Raw genomic sequence first — 22,967 nt, forward strand, 5'->3', positions numbered from 1 at the left:
TGCTGCACATATAGCTTTTCAATCACTGAAAAGGCTTTCAGCCTTTTCTTGCACAAAAGTAAGCTAAATAAGAACTGTCTGCACCTGTTCAGACTTACCTACAAATTCGACTTAAAGACACACTTAGGGACAGATCTCCTTCGGAACCTGAAGACTGCCTGTATGTAAACATCTTTGTTCCACTCTACAGAATTAAACACATGAATCACAACTATTCTAGTCAACCTTCTTGCAGGAAGAACAAGTAGTTCATTTCAGTACCTCTTCTAGACCCAATCCACACACCACGATGTACAGAACAGCCCAGATATTAGAAGAAAATGCCTCCTCACAACTAAAGTGTTACAAAGCATCAAGTGACAGAGGAGTTACTGCTTTAATTCACAGGAAGCATCAAACCAGTTCACAGCTTTAATGAAAATGAAAGACAGATTTTTTAAATACCCCTATGGACTAAAAGATAAGCAAAACAATATCTGAGGCTAGGTTAGACAGACATTTCAAAAGCTGGTCAATGGAGACTTGTGTTTCAAGAAGTAATATGTAGGGGCAGGATGTTACAAAGATCAATGGCTGCTATAAGCAAATACCTCACTTGAAACTCCCGATTCCAATTAGCAGCAGAGGTAGTAAAACATCAGGGAATCTGCGTAAACCATTTATTAGAAATAGAAATGTCTTATGTTTGTTCAAATCTATTCCTTCAAAATCAATATGATGGATATCGTCAAGAAACCAAGACATCATGGATTTTAAGAAACTGACAAGGGCCCTCATCAAACAGATGCTAGTTATTGAGTCATAAAATCAGTACTTTCTAGGGTAGACACTTATCTCTTAGGGTTTCCAACATTCTGATCCTTAATTCTCTACCACCTTCTCCATGAGGGAGGAAGGGACATGGACTGGTAAGTCTAACTCAGATGAGAAAGTTAATTTTCCCCAAACCATATGGTTCCTGATCTAAATGCCCAGGTTCCCCCTGTGGTTAGCCCTTCACAGATAGAAGCCTTCTTTGGTGTGTTAATAAAAGCAGAACGGGTTACAGAAGAAGATCCAGCTCCCATCATGAATAGTGGAGGGTAGGTGACAGAAGGTGGAAAAAGACAGACTTCCTTACCCTGACACTCATGCCCCATTCGGATATTGGTGCAGTCCACTGGCATGTGGATTTCATCCTCAACTCTCTGTCGAGTCTGGTCATCATAATAGATCAGATGGCCATCTGACCACAGGTCAAACCAATTCTTCTTCCAGCGCCTCAAAATAGTACCTGAAAAAAATGAGAAAGTTTGGCTTTAGAACAAAAGAACAAGGACCCTGTCCTCTAATGCAAGCTAACAGAAACAAAGGAAACTCCTCTGGCCCATAAGTATACCTGCATAGAGCCCATGCTCAGAATCCAGCACCCAGAATCCAATGCCCAGAGCAGTCAATCAGAATGGAAGTGTAAGCAAACTACAAGACATGCCAACCCATGCTGTGACAGGGCTGCTTTCAGCACATACCAGAGACACTGAGAACACAGCCAACCAGCTTAATCGAGAATTTGGGCTGAGGAGAAAGCAAGTCCCAAAACATTTTTTAAGAAAAAGAAACGTTAAGTTCAAAACAACCTTGGTTTTGAGCTCGTAAAACATGTTAACATTTAATTCCCCATATGAAATATCTAAATTTTCCCAGTAGTATCTAAATTTGCCACATTTGCCAGAAAATGCTGGACTATATGCAAATACCTACCAATAACACTTTCCTGTTTTAGTAAAATATCTTTCCCTTTTCTTTAAGGACTTTCACATATACTGTTTCTCAACATTCCTCCCTCACAGCAAGCCCACAGCATGGGAGGTGTCTCCCTTCCTAAAGCAGATACAGAAAGGGAGTCAGACACTGAATAAATTAACAGAGCAGGACACCAGACCTCAGCAGGACCCTGACCCCATCTAGTGTACATGCCACTACCTCACAATCTTCTGCAAGTCTGATAGAATGCATCCTTTTGTTTGTGATCTTGGGCCAGGCATTCAGCTTTATTAAGTTGTAAATTCTTAGTCTGCCAGAGAGTAAAAACACTGCAGTGGACTAAGAGACCAGTTTTAGGCCAGGCGTCACAGCATCTCTATTACACACATATACTATCCAATGCTTTACACACCAGGCTTTTGTTCCTATAGATCCCACTCTGCTTAGCCAATGTGCACAAATTCCATCATGCTCACTAGTATTATCAGCCAAATAAGCAACATCAGCCTCCTTAATTTCTTTTTCCATTACCAGGAACTCTCCTCATAGGAGAGGCACCCACAGCACTTGCCCAGACTGACCGATAAGTGACACGCAGCATCCACATGACTGGCAGTGCCCAAGGTGGGCAGGAAATACCAAACAGAACCACCCAAATAGACAGACGGAATCACTGGGTTGGAGGCTTCTACCTAAGTATCTGTCACCTGCTATCGAAGCCTTGGCTGGAGATTCCCAAATTGGGCTGCCTTCCAGAGATCGGATACTGGATCCTAGTGGTCTACGTGGCAAGGGAAGGAAAAAGAGTGCTGGGGGGTCACTCTGTTCACATGTAACCACATATTATCTCTCTGCTGCTCTGCATCTCAGTGATTGTAATACACTCCACCCTGATCTTATTTTATTGTGGTATCTCTGATTTCATCAGAGAGAGAAAATTAACCCACACATCTGGCGATAAAGATATGGAATAAGTCTTCTGAACTTTTCAAACAGCCATGAACTCAGACGCTGGGAAAGTCTGTACCGTTTATTTAAAGAATATCAACTTCATGTACATCACTATGCTAGGCACTGATGGAGAAAACACAATAGTCTAAGTGGTCCTTGCTCACTTACGTCACATCTGGCTATGTGGGAAGAAAAAAATCTTGACCCCAAACAATGGTACAGTAGGTCCTAAGGAGAAAACCAGAGGACATCTGAAGGGCCGGCAAAGGAGAGCACACACTTAAGGCCTGAGCAAGGCTCCCCACACACCCTGACCATTTTGGGGAGATTGGGACATCAAACCCAAGACAAGGAAACTTACACAAAGATCGGCACTAGACTCCTACATGCCAGGACTTTCTTTTTAAACTCCATATTACAACAGCTATATCTGGTCAAAGAAGAGCAGGGTTAACAACGACCTGAGAGAATACGTGGTTCAGCCCCAAGTCTAGGGATGTAGTTATGGGAAAAGTGGGCCTGAGTTTAAATGTGGATGGTTTATCACCCATTGTTTACACTTAGACAAGTTATCTAATATCATTTAACTTCAATTTCTTGAACTAGAAAACTGGGATAATGCCACCTACCAAACAGGGCTGCTGTGAGAATTAAATAAAAAAAGTATATGTAAAGTCTTCACAACAGGAACACAAACATGTTTCACAAACAACAGTTCTTACAACCCATCTAAGGCAGACAGTCCATTTTTCATTGCTAGTCTCAACTGTAGCTAAGTTCTGAAGTTATCCCTTGAATATAAATTTGTGTCTCTGAACAATAAACAGTATATACTACAGCTCAGTTTTTTCCTAGTGTTAATAGGTGTAGTAATCATTTTTCCCTTAATTCTGCTCTTTTCAGGACAGCAGACTGATCTGCTTACTCTTCCCTTAATAAACACAGCTGGTTATTCCTGCTTTAAAACAGACCATTTAGAAGGGCAGCCTCAGAGATAAGCAGACAGTACATGAAAGACAGGCCCACAGAAATACCTCTAAGAAAGCGGATCTCAAGCCCACTAATAGAGAAACTAGTCTCTGGAGTCCTTTTGGAGATGCAAAACAGAAAACAGGTATGGTTTTAGATAAACTCATTACCTCAAGTCACATCTTCATCTCTATAATTAGACTCTAGTATTTCAGACTGAGTCACTGCTCAATCCTCAGATAAAGCAGGTATTTCCCACACCCAAAGAGACCAATACCTCCATGCCAGTATGTTAACTAGGCATGGTTAGAATCAAGCAGAGCCTCTGGTCAGCCATTAATAATAAAGTTAGTGAGGAAAAAGAAGCACACCCAAGGAGGAGTTCCCTGGGTGGGTGGAAAAAGACAGTTCATAGAGCTCTAAAAATCTCCAGGAGGAAACTTAGGCCACCAACATTAATAAGACTTTACTACAGGTATGCACCGCATAATGTCCATTTGGGCAATGTCCAACTGCATGTATGTCTGTGGTCCCAAAAGTTTATAAGAGTTCAGAAATCCCAATCCGAGAACAGGACACAGCAGAGTACTTTGCTAAGTACTATCTGTCTCTCACTAGCTCTCCGGTCCCACATCAGCCCTGGCCCTGGGGTGGCAGGTGGAGGGAGTCCCAGTACCCATTTGCAGCTGCCTGTCATATAGCACTCACCTCAGATAGAGAACACTCAGATGCTAGCGGGGCCACCAAAGGGGATGCCCCGCAAGGCTGCTGCCCTATTCAGCCAGGGTGCCCTGCATGTCAGGCGCAGCCCTGTAGCTGCAATTCCTCCTGTGATGGCGGAGCTGAGCAGTCCTGGCTGCGGTGGTGGTGGGAGAAGCAGGAAAGGCAGCCAGGGAAGGAGGAGGCAGAGGAGGGAAGGCTGGACTGAAAGAGTTTAAAGCCCAGTGGAGGGCGGAGAGAGCAGGCAGGGAGGACGGAAAGGAAAGGGGCTAGCAGCAGGCCTGGATGCAGGCAACTACATGCCACTGCAACGTCTAGGCATGGCTCTCAGAGACCAGGTGGCAACCATGTAGGACCCACGGCAGCAGAGCCAAAGTTTTTGCTCAGTCCCTTGGTGCAGTGGTGGTAACGCAGGTCCTGGACTCACCTGGTCACCATCCTGCATACCTCTCTCCTGTTTGCACAACAGCCAAATCACATAATGGCCTATTTCAAAGAATGTCTCATGGACATTAAGCAACGCACACCTGTATCTGCTTTTACATGTGGTTTGTTTCAGCAAATGGAAGTAAATATGTACCCTAAGGTGATACTAAAAAACCAAAGCAAGGTGCTCAAGTCCCATACTCACTCTGCCGTAGCAACCATCCACTCTTCACGAACGCCATCTCTTGACCTACAGGAGAAGAAACACCCAGTTTCAAAATTACACCCAGAAAAAAAATTACCCATTTGGTCCATGTCCCAATCCTCATCCCTTCCAGTGGCAGCTGAGAAACAGCCCAAAGTCATTTTACTCATTGGTCACCTGGCATGTACTGAATACCTCCTCAGTGAGCCCCAAAGACCCCTGGCCCCACCTCCCATCCTAGCTTTAGCCTAAGCACCCTGTCCACATTAGGAGCCTACCTCCACTCAACAGACATAAAACAGCCCCAGGAACACTAAGATTTAGCTCTGTCAAGGACTTACGCTTCTTGTGACATGCCTGTGTTCTGGGTCCAATTGCCTCTCAGCTTTATCCCTGACATACCCAGTCAGGTGTGCACTAGTGCCAGTAGGTTGAGTGGCCAGGTTATGAACGAAAACCAGAAGTAATGACAAAAAAAGTTTGATAAACTGAACTACATACAACTAAAAATCTTTTGTAAAGCAAAGAAACGAAAAAGGTTAAACAGACCAGTGACAAACTAAGAAAAAATATTTACAACCATATGGCAGCAATGAACTAATTTACTCCACTTAATGAAGCTCACATATATCATAAAGAAAAGGCAAAGGAAATAACTGGGCAATTTACAGGAAAGCAACACAAATGGCCCATTAACTTGTAAAAGATACTCAAGCTCTCTCTCAAATCAACAGACAAAAATTAAAACAAGAAGCTAACAGTTTTACCTATCAGAGGGACACATTACCAGTATTCCTGTCCTCTCCTGCCTTCTCATCCTTGCCCATGGGCTGAGGGTGAACCTCAGAAGTGACTTTAGTAGTAAGTTAAAAGGGTGTCCAAGGGCCATACTCTCAAGGTTTCTCCCATCTCTTTCAGGCCAGTAAGTCTGGTCTTTTTTTGTGAGTTAGAATTTTGTTCTACATTTTTTTCCAGCTCTGTCCAGGACCCTTGACTGTGATACCTGTCATAACAGTTGGTGGTGGTATCTGGGCACCATCTAGCTGTGCTGGACTCAGATTGGTGAAGGCTGTGGTAGGTGTATTCCATTAGTCCTTTGGACTAATCTCTCCCTTGTATCTTTGGTTTTCTTCATTCTCCCTTGCTACAGATGGGGTGAGACCACTGAAGCATCTCAGATGGCCACTCACAAGCTTTTAAGACCCTAGACACTACTTACCAAAGGAGGATGTAGAACATTTTCTTTATAAACCATGTTAATACCAATTGAGCTAGATATTCCCAGTTGAATGTTACCGAAATTAAGTTGCTATGAATTTAAACTAAGTTGTTATACATTTAAGATATTAAATATAACCTTCACAGTAATCACAAAGAAAATATCTAAAAAATATATACACAAAAGGAAAGGAGAAGGGAATCAAAGTGGTTCACTACAAAACATGGCTTTGAACCAGTTCGAGCCGGTTCAGCCATGGCCAACAAAGCACAACAGAAGAGACTTGAAGTTTTATAATCCAGCAGATTCAGCATGGTACCCAGAATGCAAAAAATCACAGGTCGAAGCTCTGAAATGGAAGACTTGGAAGAGATGTACGGAGCTCTTTGAGGAGCCTGATGCATGAGACTGCAGAAGAGTGGCACACATTTCAAAGCAGTCTGGTCAGCCACCATCTTTGAGTGGCGAAGTGCTGTTTCAGACTGTGCCCAAAATCTGAGGGCAGGAGATTTGGTTGCTATGCAGTGTGTACACTGCCCTTGTTCTCTAAGAGGGAGATTAAGTTTATAGCGGGGCTTCAACCTGTAATTTTTACTATTCCAGTAATCTTTCTGGTTCACCATAACTTTAAAAATTCAGGTCTATCCCGGTGACGCTTCTTCAGCCATAACTGAGACGAGCATGAACCAATTCACAGTCCTGCTACAAAAACTCAACTAAACACAAATGATGGCAGTACTGGAGAAAATCAGAGACAAAGAAGGTATAAGACACACAAAAACAAATAGCAAAATAGTGGAAGTAAGTCTTTCCTTATCAATAATTACCTTAAATGCAAATAGTTCAAACTCGCCAGTCAAAAAGCAGAGTGGTAGAATAGATTTAAAAAACATGATTCACCTATATGTTGTCTAAAAGAGACACATTTTAGGCCTAAACAGGTCGAAAGTGAAAGGATGGAAAAAATATTCCATGCAAATAATAACCAAAAGAGAGCTGGGGGGGGCTATATTTATATCAGACAAAATAGACTTTCAGTCAAAATCTTTTAAAAGAGACAAAGGAGGAGATTTTATAATGATAAAAGGATCAATTCATCAAGAAGATACTTGTTGTTGTTGTTGTTAGGTGCCGTTGAGTCGGTTCCAACTCATAGCGACCCTATGCACAACAGAATGAAACACTGCCCAGTCCTGCGCCATCCTTAAAATCGTTGCTATGCTTGAGCTCATTGTTGCAGCCACTGTGTCAGTCCACCTTGTTGAGGGTCTTCCTCTTTTCCGCTGACCCTGTACCCTGCCAAGCATGATGTCCTTCTCCAGGGACTCATCCCTCCTGACAACATGTCCAAAGTATGTAAGACGCAGTCTTGCCATCCTTGCCTCTATGCAGCATTCTGGCCTCACTTCTTCCAAGACAGATTTGTTCGTTCTTTTGGCAGTCCATGGTATATTCAATATTCTTCACCAACACCACAATTCAAAGGCGTCAACTCTTCTTCAGTCTTCCTTATTCACTGTCCAGCTTTCACATGCATATGATGCGACTGAAAATACCATGGCTTGGGTCAGGCATACCTTAGTCTTCAGGGTGACATCTTTGCTCTTCAACACTTTGAAGAGGTCCTTTGCAGCAGATTTGCCCAATGCAACGCGTCTTTTGATTTCTTGACTGCTGCTTCCATGGCTGTTGATTGTGGATCCAAGTAAAATGAAATCCTTAACAACTTCAATCTTTTCTCCGTTTATTATTATGTTGCTCAAGAAAATACAACAATTATAAATACATATGCACCTAACATGAGAGCCTCAAAACATATAAAGCAAACACTGACAGAATTAAAGGAACAGTCCTACAATAGTTGGAGATGTCAATACATTGCTTTTAATAATAAACAAAACACCCAGAAAGAAGATAAAGGAGAAGAGATTTAAAAAGGTTCACTACAAAAACTTCAACTGAACATGTAAGAAGCCATTTTTGGAGGAAATAAGGGGCAAAAAAAAAAAAAAAAAGGGTATAAGACACACAGAAAACAAACAGTAAAATGGCAGATGTCCTTCCTTATTGGTATGGTAACAGCTTTAAATGTAATAGATTAAACTATCCAATCAAAATGCAGAGAATGGCAAAATGGATATTTAAAAAATGACCCATCTATATGCTGTCTGCAAACCCTGGTGGCACAGTGGTTAAGAGCTCCGGCTGCTAACCAAAAGGTTGGCAGTTCAAATGCACCAGGCACTCCTTAGAAACCATATGGGCCAGTTCTACTTTGTCCTATAGGGTTGCTAAAAGTCAGAATCGACTCAATGACAATGGGTTTTTTTGGTTTTACATACTCTCTACAACAGATACATCTTAAGCCCAAAGAAAGTGAATGTGAGGGTGTCATGGGAACCCTCAAGCTTGAGGCTGACATCTGAAGTCTTAGGCAGGCCTGGCAGTCTAGAGGACTGTACCCTTTAACTTGTGAGGTCTGACCTAGCTCCAGGTGGTTAGAGTTATAGGAAGAAGTGTTGCATTTGCCAGAGGTGTGAGAACAGAAGTGGAACAGGACTGAATAAAATTAGATTGGATTGATTTCTTCTTCGCATTCTTCTCCAGTGCACGTGGATTATTCTCCAGGGCAGATTACGTGTTAGGTGACAAAACAAGTCTCAGTACATTTCAGAAGATTAAAATCAGACAAAGCATCTTCCCCAACCACAATGTAAATGAAATTAGAAATCAGTAACAGAAGAAAAACTGGAAAACTCAACATTCACAAATTTGTGGAAATTAAGCAACACAGTGTTAAATAAATAATGCGTCAAAGAAAAAAAATCACAAGAGATACTAGCAAATACCTAGAAATGAATAAAAATGAAAGCAGAACCTATCAAAATGTATGGGATGCAGCAAAGGCAGTGAGTGTTTAGAAGGAAATTTATAAGAGTAAACTCCTAGTTAAAACAAGAAAACCCTCAAATCACTAACCTAACTTTACACCTTGAGAAACTAGTAAAAGAACAAACTAACAAAGTTACTGGATAGAAGAAAATAAAGATTAGAGCAGAAAGAAATACAACTAGGAACAGAAAACCAACAGAGAGAATCAACAAAACCAAAAGTTGGTTCTTTTGAAGAATAAATAAAATTGACAAACCTTTAGCTGAACTGACAAGAAAAGGCACAAACTCAGAAATGAATGTGGTACCACTACTACTAGTTATGCAGAAATAAAAAGGATTGTAAGAGGATACTATGAATAATTATACACCAAAATATTAAGTAACCTAGAAGAAATGGATAAATGCCTAGAAACACACAAATTACTTAAATTAACTCAAGAAGAAATAGAAAATCTCAGCCCACTTTTGAATTGGTAATCAAAACCTTCCCAACAACAACCAAAAAAAAAGTCCAGGGACTAGCTGGCTTTACTGATAAATTCTACCAAAAATTTAAAGAAGTACTAACACCATTCCTCCCTGAGCTCTTCAAAAAATTAATAAATAAAAGAGAAAGGAACACTTCATAACTCATCTTCTGAAGCCAATGTCACCCTGACAGAAAGCCAGATAAAGACACCAAAGAGAAGAAAACTACAGTCCATTAGTTCTTACAAATACAGATGCTAAAAATTCTCAAAACATACTAGCAAACCCAATCCAACAGCATATTAAAACGATTACACACCGTGATCAAGTGAGATTTATCCTAGGAATCCAAGGGAGGCTTAACATAAGAAAACAATCAACATGATACACCAAATTAATAGAAAAAGAGGAAATCAACCACATTATCATTTCAATAGATGCAGAAAAAGCGTTTGACCAAAAAAAAAAAAAAAGCATTTTTTATGACAAAAAAACTAGAAATGGAAAGGAGAGCCCTAATAGCATTTACAAAAACACCACTACTAACATCATAATAATCAAAGACTGGAAGCTTTCTCCCTAAGATCATAAACAAAGTAAGAATGCCTGCTTTAACCACTGCTATTCAATACTGTACTAGAATTAAGCAAGAAAAACAAATAAAAGACATCCAAATCAGAAAAGAAGTAAAATTTTCTCTATTTGCAGATGACATGACACTATATAGAAAATTCCAAAGAATCTACAATCTAGAGCTAATAAACAAACTTAGCAAAGCTGCATGGTACAAGATCAATACACAAAACTCAACTGTATTTCTATACACCAGCAACGAGCAACCTAAAATGACATTTAAGAAAGCAATCCCATTCACAATAGCCGCTAAAAGAATAAAAACTTAACCGTGGAGGTAAAAGAGTTGTACAAACAAAACTACAAAATATTCTGAAAGAAATTAAAGGAGATCTAAAAAAGACATCCCAACAGCAGCCCCTGAGAAGTTAAAATACTTAGGATTAAATCTTACCAGAGACATAAAAGACGTATACAAAGAAAACTACAAAACACTACTGCAAGAAACCAAAAGAGACCTACATAAGTGGAAAAACATACCTTGCTCATGGATAGGAAGTCTTAACATTGTAAAAATGTCTATTCTACAAAAAGTAATCTATACATACAATGCAATTCCAATCCAAATTCCAACGACATTTTTTAATGAGATGGAGAGACAAATCACCAACTTCATACGGAAGGGAAAGGGGCCCCAGATAAGTTTAGCATTACTGAAAAAGAAGAACAAAGTGGGAGGCCTCACTCTACCTGATTTTAGAACCGATTATACTGCCACAGTAGTCAAAACAGCCTGGTGCTGGTACACCAACAGATACATAGACCAATGGAACAAAATTGAGAATCTAGACATAAATCCATCCACATATGAGCAGCTGCTATTTGACAAAGGCCCAAAGTCAGTTAAATGGTGAAAAGACAGTCTCTTTAACAAATGGTGCTGGCATAACTGGATATCCATCTGCAAAAAAAAGAAACAAGACCCATACCTCACACCATTCACAAAAACTAACTCCAAATGTATCAAAGACCTAAATATAAAATCTAAAACGATAAAGATTATGGAAGAAAAAATAGAGACAATGCTAGGAGCCCTAATACATGGCATAAACAGTATACAAAACATTACTAACAATGCACAAACACCAGAAGAGAAACTAGATACCTGGGAGCTCCTAAAAATCAAACACCTATGCTCATCCAAAGGCCTCACAAAGGGAGGGAAAAAGGTTTTAGCTATGACATTTCCGATCAGCATCTGACCTCTAAAATCTACACGACACCGCAAAAACTCAACTACAAAAACAGAAATAGCCCAATTAAAAAATGGGCAAAGGATATGAATAGGCACTTCACTAAAGAAGACATTCAGGTACCTAACAGACCCATGAAGAAATGCTCACAATCATTAGCTATTAGAGAAATGCAAATTAAAGCTACAGTGAGATTCCATCTCACTCCAACAAGGCTGCCATTAATTCAAAAAGCACAAAATAATAAATGTTGGAGAGGTTGTGGAGAGACTGGAGCACTTATATACTGCTAATGGGAATGTAAAATGGTACAGTCACTTTAGAAATTGATTTGGCACTTCCTTAAAAAGCTAGAAATAGAACTACTATACGATCCAGCAATCTAACTCCTTGGAATATATCCTAGAGAAATAAGAGCCTTTACACGAACAGATATATGCACACCCATGTTCACTGCAGCACTGTTTACAATAGCGAAAAGATGGAAGCAACCAAGGTGCCCATTAATGGATGAATGGATAAATAAATTCTGGTATAGTCACACAATGGAATACTATGCATTGCTAAAGAACAATGTTGAATCCAGGAAACATTTCATAACATGGAGGAATCTGGAAGGCGTTATGGTGAGTGAAATTAGTCAGTTGCAAAAGGACAAATATTGTATGAGACCACTATTATAAGAACTCGACAAACAGTTTAAACAGAGAAGAAAATATTCTTTGATGGTTACAAGAGTGGGGAGGGAGGGAGAGGGGTATTCGCTAATTAGATAGTAGATAAGAACTATTTTATGTAAGGGGAAAGACAACACAGAATACAGAAGAGGTCAGCACAGCTGGACTAAACCAAAAGAAAAGAAGTTTCCTGAATAAACTGAATGTTTCGAAGGCCAGTGTAGTAGGGGTAGGGGTTTAGGGACCATGGTTTCAGGGGACATCTAGGTCAACTGGCATAATAAAATCTATTAAGAAAACATTCTGCATCCCACTTTGGAAAGTGGCATCTGGGGTCTTAAACACTATCAAGTGGCCATCTAAGATGCATCAACTGGTCTCAACCCACCTGGAGCAAAGGAGAATGAAGAATATCAAAGACACAAGGTAATTATGAGCCCAAGAGACAGAAAGGGCCACATAAACCAGAGAATACATCAGCCTGAAACCAGAACAACTAGATGGTGCCCGGCTACAACCGATGACTGCCCTGACAGGGAACACAAAGGAGAACCCCTGAGGCAGCAGGAGAGCAGTGGGATGCAGACCTCAAATTCTTGTAAAAAGACCAGACTTAATGGTCTGACTGAGGCTAGGAGGACTCTAGAGGTCATGGTCCCCAAGATCTGCTGTTAGCCCAAGACAGGAACCATTCCCAAAGTCAACTCTTCAGACAGGGATTGCACTGAACTATGGAGAATGATACTGGTGAGGAGTGAGCTTCTTGGATCAAGTAGATACATGAGACGACGTGAGCAGCTCCTGTCTGGAGGAGAGATGAGAGGGCAAAGGGGGTCAAAAGCTGGCCGAATGGACACGAAAAAAGAGTGGAGAGAAGGTGTGCGCTGTCTCATTAGGGGGAAAGCAACTAGGAGTATATGGCAAGGTGTATATAAATTTCTGTATGAGAGACTGACTTGATTTGTACACTTCCACTTAAAGCACACACACAAAAAAAGGTATTACTGCAGGTGGGTGAAGGACCAGAGAACACTAGTGACTTAATATTGGTTGATCTCAGTAAAAAGGGGGGGGCACCAAACCCGTTGCCATTGGGTCAATCCTGACTCAAAGTGACCCTATAGGACAGAGTAGAACTGCCCCATAGCTTTTCAAGGAGCAGCTGGTGGATTTAAACTGCCAACCATTTGGTTAGCAGCCACAGCACTTAACCACTGGATCGGAAGGGTCCAATCAATCTGTTAAGATTAGCCAGTGGTTGATCTTCTATTCTTCTCCTTCCTCTTCTCTTTATAAGCCTCATTGTAACTAGCTTACTTCCAGCCATTTGCTTTTTTTGGAATCAGAATGGTCTCCCTAAATGCATATATAATAACTGCTGGGAATAAATCTTGTGATTCAATTTCTTTGAGTTTAATTATATTTAACACCTCCATCCTCCCAGGTAACAATAGGAATACCATTCAGAATAGAATCTGTCCTTTCTGTATCACTGATGTACACATTTCATACATTCAGTTCTTCATATTATTAGAAAATTAGTTAACAATGTGCTAACACCCTTAATTCTGAGTTCTTTTGTGAAGCCTCCTTCAATAAGAATTTCCTGACCACCTACGAAGTGCCAAACATTGTGTTTTCTGCCAGGAAGATACTGCAACACAATCATGATTCCCACCCTCAGGGAGATTGGGGATGGGGGGGTACCAACCCCATTGCCTTAGAGTCGATCCCAACTCACAGCTGGACCCTACAGGACAGAGCAGAACTGCCCCCTAGGGTTTCCAAGGAGCAAACTGCAGACCTTTATGATTAGCAGCTGGGCTCTTAACCATTACACCACCAGGGCTCAAAGCAGGGGAGTTAACAGATCACTGCAATGCACAATGCCAAGCGCAGAATGACAAGCGGATCTAGGTACAGCCAGAAGTCTCTCCCCAAACCCCATCCCCAATCGCTATTCAGCATTGTAGCTTAGGGTTAGGAGCTTGCTGAACCCAGGCAACACTGTGAACCAGTCACAGGAGCATTTTCCTGCACCAGTAAGCCCTTCAGCAGACGCGGCCCTGCATTGAGTGCAAGAGGGGCCCCGGGAGAGGGGCCCCTGGGCAGCTAGACGGTGGATAGGGTGGAGGGTGCCAGCACTCACTGCTCCGCAGAGATGGAATCCACAGCCCACTCTCTCGATATGACCCTGAAGGAAGAGGAAGAAGAGATTCGGAGCCCGGAACTGCAGAACGGCCACTCGCATATGCAGAAAGTGCAAATCTGCTCAGAGGGTGGATCAGATGGGTACCGGCCCTATTTGAGGTGGCCATATATTTTTCTGATAAGTGGGAAGTTTCGATGGAGCAACTGAAGGCCTTCTACCAGGGAGTTCTAAGGATTAATTATGAAACTGTCCTATCCCTGGAATTCCCACTCCCTAAGCTGAATATGATCACTTGGCTGGAAGGCGAGGAAGAATCTCAGAAACCTAAGGAATGGCAGCTCCAAGGAGGAACTTTTGCAGAAAATGAAGATCCTGATGTGACGGCTCCAGGTTGTGCAGGCCCAGTGAAAGACGCCTCCCAGTTTCCTCAGCCTTCACACCTGGAGGGCTCTGGCCTCCATCAGCCTCAGGACCTCAGCTGTACAAGCGGAGCGAGGGGTACCCCTTCCACATGGCCATGGGCTTCCCCGGGTATGACCTCTCGGCTGACAATATCGCTGGAAAGTTTCAGTGCAGCCGGGGCACGCGCCACAGTTACGACTGACAAGTAAATGGTGGTGGAATGTGCCAAGGGCACCAACAACTTCCAGGCTGCCAAGTAGTTCGGAGTGTTGCCAAAAAATATCTGAGACTGGCGCATAGTAAAGCTGCAGCTTCAAAATGCCCTCGTCGTGCAGTCGGCGTTGGGGGTGAGGGGAGTGGGGAAGGGGGTGGAATGGCACAAACGGGAAATTTGGACCAGCTGTGATAGATATGTCACATACATGCAGCCAGAGGGGACCCTACCACCAGGGAGGCAATGCAGCTGAAAGCTCTCGAAATTGCCCAGGAAATGAACGTTCGAGAGAAAGCGTTCAAAGCAAGCTTGGGTTGGTGTTGAAGAGTAAGAAGGTATGATCTGTCTTTGAAGCATAAGTGCCTGTGCCACAGCACCTCCCTTAAGCCCTGATGGAGAAGCCGGTCACTTACCAGCTGAGTGTCCTAGCCCTCCAGAGGGAAAGTGAGGGCAAGTGAATGCAGACAGACTCCAATTTGTTCAGAGCTACCATCACAGGTGACTTTGGGCAACTGGGGGAAAAGCCCATATTGGTCAAGACTCCAGGCAAGGAAAAACTGAAAATCACAGTAATGCTTGGTGTCTTGGCGGAAAGGAGGAAGTTATCTCTACACAGCATTTTGAGGGGGACACACATCCCCCCTGGGAAATTCCCCAGTGGAATGGAAATCCCCTACCACTGGTACAGACAGATGACCAAGGACTTGATGCAGGACTGGCTGGAAGTAGTGTGGATAGGGAGGACTGGTGCGGTGCCCAAGCAGCGAGGGATGCTGATCCTGAACGGCTTCTGGGGCCATGCCACCGACTCCGTGAAGAGCTCCATGGAAAACATGAACACCAACACAGTTATCATTCCAGGGGGCCTGACCTCGCAGCTTCAGGTGCTGGATGTGGTGGCCTACAGACCCTTGAATGACAGTATGCAGGTCCAGTACTCCAACTGGCTGCTGGCAAGAAACTTGGCACTGAACCCCACCAGGTATGCCAAGAAGCCACCCCACAGCCTCTTTGTGGAATGGGTTATGGTGGCGTGGAATAGCACCTCAAGTGAGTCCATCATGCAAGGGTTCAAGAAGTGCCACATCTCTAGCAAACTGGAAGATGAAGATGACATCTTATGAGAAATCGAAAGGGAAATGCCAGGAGAATGGGAACCATCAAAAGGACGTGATGCTGAAAGCATGTCTGCGCAAATGAAGGAAACGTTAAGCAAGAGGAACTGTGATTGCAACAGCTGGAGACGGAAATCCTCTAGAAGAGTCCTGGCTGTGTGACTGCAGAGGAAAAAGCAGAAAAAGGCCATGATGTCCCCAAAAGCCTGACTCTGGACAGCAACTTGTCCCACAGTACCCTGGGGACACAGCCCAACCCTACACACGTGAGGTGTCACACACATCTAGGACACTTGATCATCAGAGAGATGACTGGAGAAAAAACTGCTTCTGCCCCATTTCTTGGTTTGGAGATGACTCCACGTGCCCATCAAAAGGAACCTGTAAATATAAACGAATACAGGAGTTTCCTGGAAAAGAGACTGATCAGCACCAACAAGGGACTCATTGACAACACAACTCTACTGGTGTCCTCTGTGCAGAATACCCCAAGTCAGTGTTTTACTCTGCCTTCGAAAATGCTTCCAAGAGTAGAACCTGTGTTCACACAGGTCAAGGCTACAGAGGCTTTTTAGAAATGCTGAGTCACTTATACACACCAGCGACTTACACATTTCCTCTTTTGGAAAAACAAGATACTAACGATAACAGCAAAATTAAGACACACTGGCCTGGTGCCAGCAGATGGCTCTTCTACAGACAAACTGGGTTAGTGCGCAAGACAGAGATTAAAATAAACTATGCTGTTTTATTTATCGCCCCAATCTGCTCGGCAGCTAGACTTATTTAAGGTCTTGTTTAATGCCCCCTCTCCCTTTTTTCATTATTATTATATTTAAGGAGAGAGCAGCATTTAGCAATCTCAGTTCTGTTTTTCAGGCTGCCTTTTTTTTTTTTTTTTATGAAGCAGTCACCATAAATTATCTACTGTCTACCTGGTATAAAGCCCAATGACTCATCTGATACTTGTGTGGTTAATTTCTTTAATAATGCTATCCCAAGGGCAGTGGGAGGGCTTGGACCTTAGCCACAACTATTTCAGGACTTCTATCTTCTACCCTGCTGAATACAGGTCAAGGGAGGGGGCACTGAATCTTTACACTATAGTAATTTGCCTTCCCACATAAGAGTTATCAAAACATTCCTTCAAAACTATCTGCTACAGAAATGTGCCAGAATCTCAAAGACAAAGCCATTGCTAGAAATGTCATTCCAATATCAAATCTGGATAACTGGTTACCGTAACCACTTCTTCCTGTAGACTCAGCCCATCTTGGTATCATAAGCTGTTCTTGGCATCGTGAAACACCAATCTCTACTCAGGTCCTCATTTCCCTGTTAATGATTCATCTTTCTGATATTTTTTAAACAAGTTACCCACCCCCCCAACAAAGGAATAAATTTCACTTCATTTCTAGTATCTGAATAACTTCCCATATTTGAATTGTTTCCCCATTTGCTTTTACCTGTATTATATCCTTTATCATTTCAGGTGGCCTCTAAACCCAGCTACTTTCCAATCCAGAAGTTTCCATTCCCTCCAATTCTACTTAATCCTCCACTGTCCCAGTTCCTGGTCCTTTCCTCCATATGTCTTACTTCACTTGCTTTGGGAGCTTAAAGGATTTTACAAGACCAGGGTCCTGCACTGGAGCCATAGTTATCCTGCCCAGAAGAGTAGAAAATGGGCTGTTTCATTCCTCCAACTCCTTCAGTTTCCTCATCAGCTGACAGATGAGGCTTTACAGGTTGCATAGCTCTGGAACTTTCTAAAGTAATGACTCTATTGTCAGGGTTTTTCTGGGCTGATTCGCCACTGACTTAATTATGACCTACATGCCTTACAAAGCCCCAGTACAACTATTTGCAGAATGGCTATTAACCTGGAGTTACTACAGCACATACTGAGACACAGTTGTAGTCCCCAATAGATAGGAACTCACCCCAACAATAAACTTGGATAATAAAGAAAAAATATATATTATATATTAAAGGCCAGTTAACAGTTTTTTTTTTTTTTTTTAACAGTTTACTGTCCCAGCTCAGGACCTAATTTCTCCTGTGACTGGTGAAGTCACTTCCTGCACTGGTAATGGTTCCCTCAGGGTCCAAGTGAGAGCATAGAACATTCCTCCTTTCAGTTGTAAGCACTCTGCCCTCTGCTGGTGGCTACACCTTGTCCTAGTCAAACCAAACCAGACTCTCTGTGGCCCAGTCTATTCTGACTCACGGAGACTCTACACGACAGAGTAGAACTGCCCCACACGGCTTCCAAGGTGCGGGTGGTGGATTCGAACTGCCAACCTTTCGGTAAGCAGCCAAGCTCTTAATCACTGCCCCACCAGGGGTCCAGTCAAACCAGAGGCAAGAAAAAAAAAAAAAAAGTGGAAGATTCTCAGGCACCAGAAGTCAGTGGCATTTTGAATGAACATGTTCCCTGAGATTTTTTGACAATTTGACTGTCTCATCTCATTTCTTTCCTCCAACCATCCTGAAAATCCCGAAATTTACTATTCACTCGTTTTTTGTGAATCGCTCTATATTTCAGATTTGAAATTAAAAAAAAAAAAAAACTAGGCCAAGGAGAAATAAAAATCCCTGACCTCCGGAGTTCTCCATCTAGTTGGGTGAGAGACTAAACCGTGAAAAAGGAAAACCACATAAAGCCACGTACAACAAAGCATCAAAAACTAAAGATACTGTCAAAAGCAAGTGGAAGGCAGCGGACAGGCCTCCTGGAGAAGCGCGGTGGGATTCACGCGCGAGCTCAAAGCGTCAAAGACATTCTCCTCCTCCCCAGAGCTGCGACCTCCGGGCGGGAAAGAGGAGAAAAAAGGAGCCCGTAATGCCCTCGACCTCGGCAGCCGCAGCAGGGGCTGAGCCGGCTGCCGGCGCTGGAGCCCGGGAACCAGGAGACCCCAGAGGGCGGGAGGGCGGCCGGGCCCGCGGACGGCACTCGGACAAAGGAGGCGGCGCAGGAGCCCCGCGTCTGGACGTCGGGAGCGCAAACGAGCGCCCAGCGGTCAAGGAGGAGCAGGGCTGGGGCTGCAGGGGCCGCGCGGGGGGTGGGGTCCGGACGGGCGTGGGCGGCTCTAAGGGAGAGGACGTGGAGGGTACCAGCGCCGGACCGGAGGCCGGGGGGGCGGGCCGGGAGGGGACCGAGGGCGAAGGCACGCTGGAGGGTCCACTCGGAGGGGCGCGGGCCGGACGCCTGGGCGGCCGGCCCAAGGGTTGCAGGGCGCGGGGTCGCCACGACCGGGGCGGGGGGACAGTCACCTGAAACCACGCCCAAACGCCGCTCTCCGAACCAGGGCCTGCTGGCAAAACGACGCGTCTCTAGCTCCCGAACTGCTGTGAGAGAAACAGCTGAGCCGAACGGCGAACATCCTGGGCGGCCGCCTGCGTCACGCGCACGCACATGCGCCTGGCGTTGCGAGAGGACACTCTGGGAGTTGTAGTTGCTGGCGGGAGAACTTGGGGTTGTTGGAAGAGAGCTTGGAGGGAGGGGGTGGAGCACGGGCTACCGGGTTAGGAGCTTTCTCCATCTCTTCTTTTTTTAAAAAAAAATATAATTTTATTTATTTTATTATTGCAAAACATGCACCAGTTACATTTTCTACGTGTACCATTTAGTGACATTAATTATATTCTAGTTCTGCAACCCTTCTCACCCTCCTTTGCTGCCCTGTGGTGGTACCTACGCCTTGTCCTAGTCAAACTTGACCAAATCAAACCAAACACTTTGCGGTCCAGTTGATTTTGACTTATAGCGACCCTACAGGAAAGAGTAGAGCTGTCCCATACAGTTTCCAAGAAGTGGCTAGTGGATTCAAACTGCCAACCTTTTGGTTAGCAGCCAAGCTCTTAACCACTACCCCACCAGGGCTCCTGTCAAACCATAGCCAAGGAAAAAAAAAAAGTGAAAGATTCTCAGGCACCAGGAGTCAATGGCGTTTTGAATTAACATGTTCCCCGACATTTTTTGACCATGTGACCATTCCACCTCATTTCTTTCCTCCATCCATCCTGAAAAACTAGAAAGTTACTGTTCGCTCATTTTTGTGAATCGCTCAATATTTGAGATTTAAAATTAAAAAAAAAAAAAAAAACTAGGCCAAGGAGAAATAAAAATCCCTGACCTCCGGAGTTCTCCATCTAGTTGGGTGAGCAACTCAAACGTGAAAAAGGAAAACCACGTAAAGTCACGTACAGCAAAGCATCAAAAATTGTTAACATAAATTTAATAAAGTAAATTCAATGCCCCCTAAGGTTCCTATCTAATCTTTACTGTTACTGTTACCTATTTGATCTCATATACATAGTTGATAAAAAGCATAATGCTCAAGGCAAACATTTTTTACTAAGTTAAGCTAAACTATTGTTTGACTTTAGGAAGACTTTAGGGAATATTTTTGGTTTAAGGTTTAAAGATTATCTCAGGGCAATAGTTTCATGAATTTATCCAACTTTCATGGCTCCGGAAGTCCAGAGCCCATGAGAATTTGAAATTCTCTTCTGCGTTTTCCCCTTTTTGATCAGAACTCATCTATGGAACATCAAACTTTTAGGTAATGGTAGCTGGCACCATTCAGTTCTTCTGGTCTCATGGCAAAGCAGGCAGTTGTTCATGGAGGCAATTAGCCACACATTCCACATCCTCCTTTTCCTGACTCTCCTTCTTCTGTTGGTCCAGGTGAATAGAGACCAATTGTTGTGCCTTGGATGGCCACTAGCAAGACCCCAGGCACTAGGCATTGAACTAGGTACGAGGTAGAACAGAAGTACTAAACACGTTATTAGGCCAATTAACTGAGATGTCCCATGAAACCACGACCCTAAAACTCTAAAGCAAGGAAACGAATCCCATGAGGTTTTGGGATATCCGTAAGTAGCCTCAGGAGCTACTCTTTTTTTTTTTTTTGGTCATTGTTGTAAATATATCTATCACACAACGTTTGCCAATTCAGCTTTTTACAGGTTTATAATTTATTGACCCATAAAAACCCATTGCCATCGAGTTGATTCCGACTCATAATTTATTGACAGCAATTAAAATAATTGGCTGTGCAACCATACCCTTAATCAATGTGATATTTTTTATCACTGTTAACCCCCTCTTTACCCTTCCCTCCTACTCTGGTAACCATTAATAAACTTTGTGGTCTACAGTTTAGCCTTTTCTTGTCTTTTTGTATAAGCGAGGTCATATAATATTTATCCTTTTGTGATTGACTTATTTCATTCAACATAATGTCTTCCAGCTCCAAGCATGTATCAAGACGTCCTTTCTTCTACGGGCTCTGTAGTATTCCATTGTACGTATGTGTCACGTTTTGCTTATCCATTCATCTGTTGATGGGCACTTATGTTGTTTCCACCTTTTGGTTATTGTGAATAGTGCTGGAATGAATATTGGTGTACAAGCCTCTGTTTGAGTCTCTCCTTTCAAGTTTTTTGGGTATATACCTAGGAGAATTGCTAGGTCATACCGTAGTTCTATTTTTAGTTTTGTAAGGAACCACAACACTGCTTTCCACAATGGCTGTACCATTTTGCATTCCCACCAACAATGGGTAAGAGTTCTAATTTATCAATTTCCTTGCCAACATTTATATTCTGCTTATTTTTGTTTGTTTCTTTGTTTTATCTTAGCCATCCTACTGTTGTTGTTGTTAGGTGCCATCAAGTCACTTCCAACTCATAGCAACTCTGTGTAAAACTTAGAATGAAACACAGCCCGGTCATGCGCCATTCTCATAATCATTGTTATGCTTGACCCCATCATTGCAGCCACTGTATCAGTCCATCTCATTGAGGGTCTTTCTCTTTTTCCCTGAGTCCCTACTTTACCAAGCATGATGTCCTTTTCCTGGCACTAATCTCTACTGACAACATGTCCAAACTATGTGAGACTAGTCTCACCACTCTTGCTTCTAAGAATTCTGGTTGTGCTTCTTCTAAGACAGATTCGTTCATTCTTTTGGTAGTCCATGGTAAATTCCATAATCTTCGCCAACACCACAATTCAAGGGCATCAATTCTTCTTCTGTCCTTCTTATTCATCATCCAGCTTTGGCATGCATATGAGGCAACTGAAAACACCATGTCTTGGGTCAGGCTCACCTTAGTCTTCAAGGTGACGTCTTTGCTTTTCAAGACTTTAAAGAGTCTTTAGCAGCAGATTTTCCCAATGCAATGCTTCATTTGATTTCTTGACTGCTATTTTCATGGATGTTAGTTGTGGATGCAAGTAAAATGAAATCCTTGACAACTTCAATCTTTTCTCCATTTATCTTGATGTTGCTTATTGGTCCAGTTGTGAGGATTTTTGTTTCCTTTATGTTGAAGTGTAATCATACTGAAGGCTGTGGTCTTTGATCTTCATTAGTAAGTGCTTCAAGCCCTCTTCAATTTCAGCAAGCAAGGTTGTGTCGTCAGCATAATGCAGATTGTTAACGAGTCTTCCTCCAATTCTGATGCCACGTTCTTCTTCATATAGTCCAGCTTCTCCGATTACTTGCTCAGCATAGATTGAATAAGTATGGTGAAAGGATAAAATTCTGATGCACACTTTTCATGACTTTAAACGAAACATTACCCTCTTGTTCTTTTTGGATAACTGCCTCTTGATCTCAGGTTACTCATGAGAACAATTAAGTGTTCTGGAATCTCCATTCTTCACAATCTGAAGAATGAGAATTCCAGAACACTTAGCCATCCTAGCGGGAGTGAAATGGTATCTCATTACGGTTTTGATTTGCATCTGTCTGGTGGCTAATGAATATGAGCACCTCTTCATGTGTTTGGTGGTCATTTGAATGTCCTTTTTGGTAAAATGTCCATTCAAGTCCTTTGCCCATTTTATAATTATGTTGCTTGTCTTTTTGTTGTTAAGTTGTTGAAGGTTTATATATATTTTGGTTATTAGGTTCTTGTAGGATATATGGTTTCCAAAGATATTCTCCCAGTTAGTATCTTGTCTTTGC

General features: G+C 42.7%; 1 protein-coding gene across 2 annotated transcripts in view; it reads right to left on the reverse strand.

Annotated features, from left to right (window-relative positions):
* PLEKHB2 (pleckstrin homology domain containing B2) overlaps positions 1–19,379 on the reverse strand; it is a 76,275-nt gene extending 56,896 nt beyond the window's left edge. For both annotated transcript variants that reach the window (XM_049889137.1, XM_049889136.1), the window contains exons 1-3: positions 19,258–19,379; positions 5,015–5,059; positions 1,121–1,273 (exon numbers count right to left, since the gene is read on the reverse strand). In XM_049889137.1, coding sequence (XP_049745094.1) covers positions 1,121–1,273; positions 5,015–5,051 — 190 coding nt within the window. In that variant the 5' untranslated portion in view covers positions 5,052–5,059; positions 19,258–19,379. The remainder of the gene's footprint in view (positions 1–1,120; positions 1,274–5,014; positions 5,060–19,257) is intronic.
* Between the last annotated feature and the right edge of the window lie 3,588 nt (positions 19,380–22,967).

Source organism: Elephas maximus, chromosome 6 (genome assembly GCF_024166365.1).
Source record: "Elephas maximus indicus isolate mEleMax1 chromosome 6, mEleMax1 primary haplotype, whole genome shotgun sequence".
NCBI classification, from domain to species: Eukaryota; Metazoa; Chordata; class Mammalia; order Proboscidea; family Elephantidae; genus Elephas; species Elephas maximus.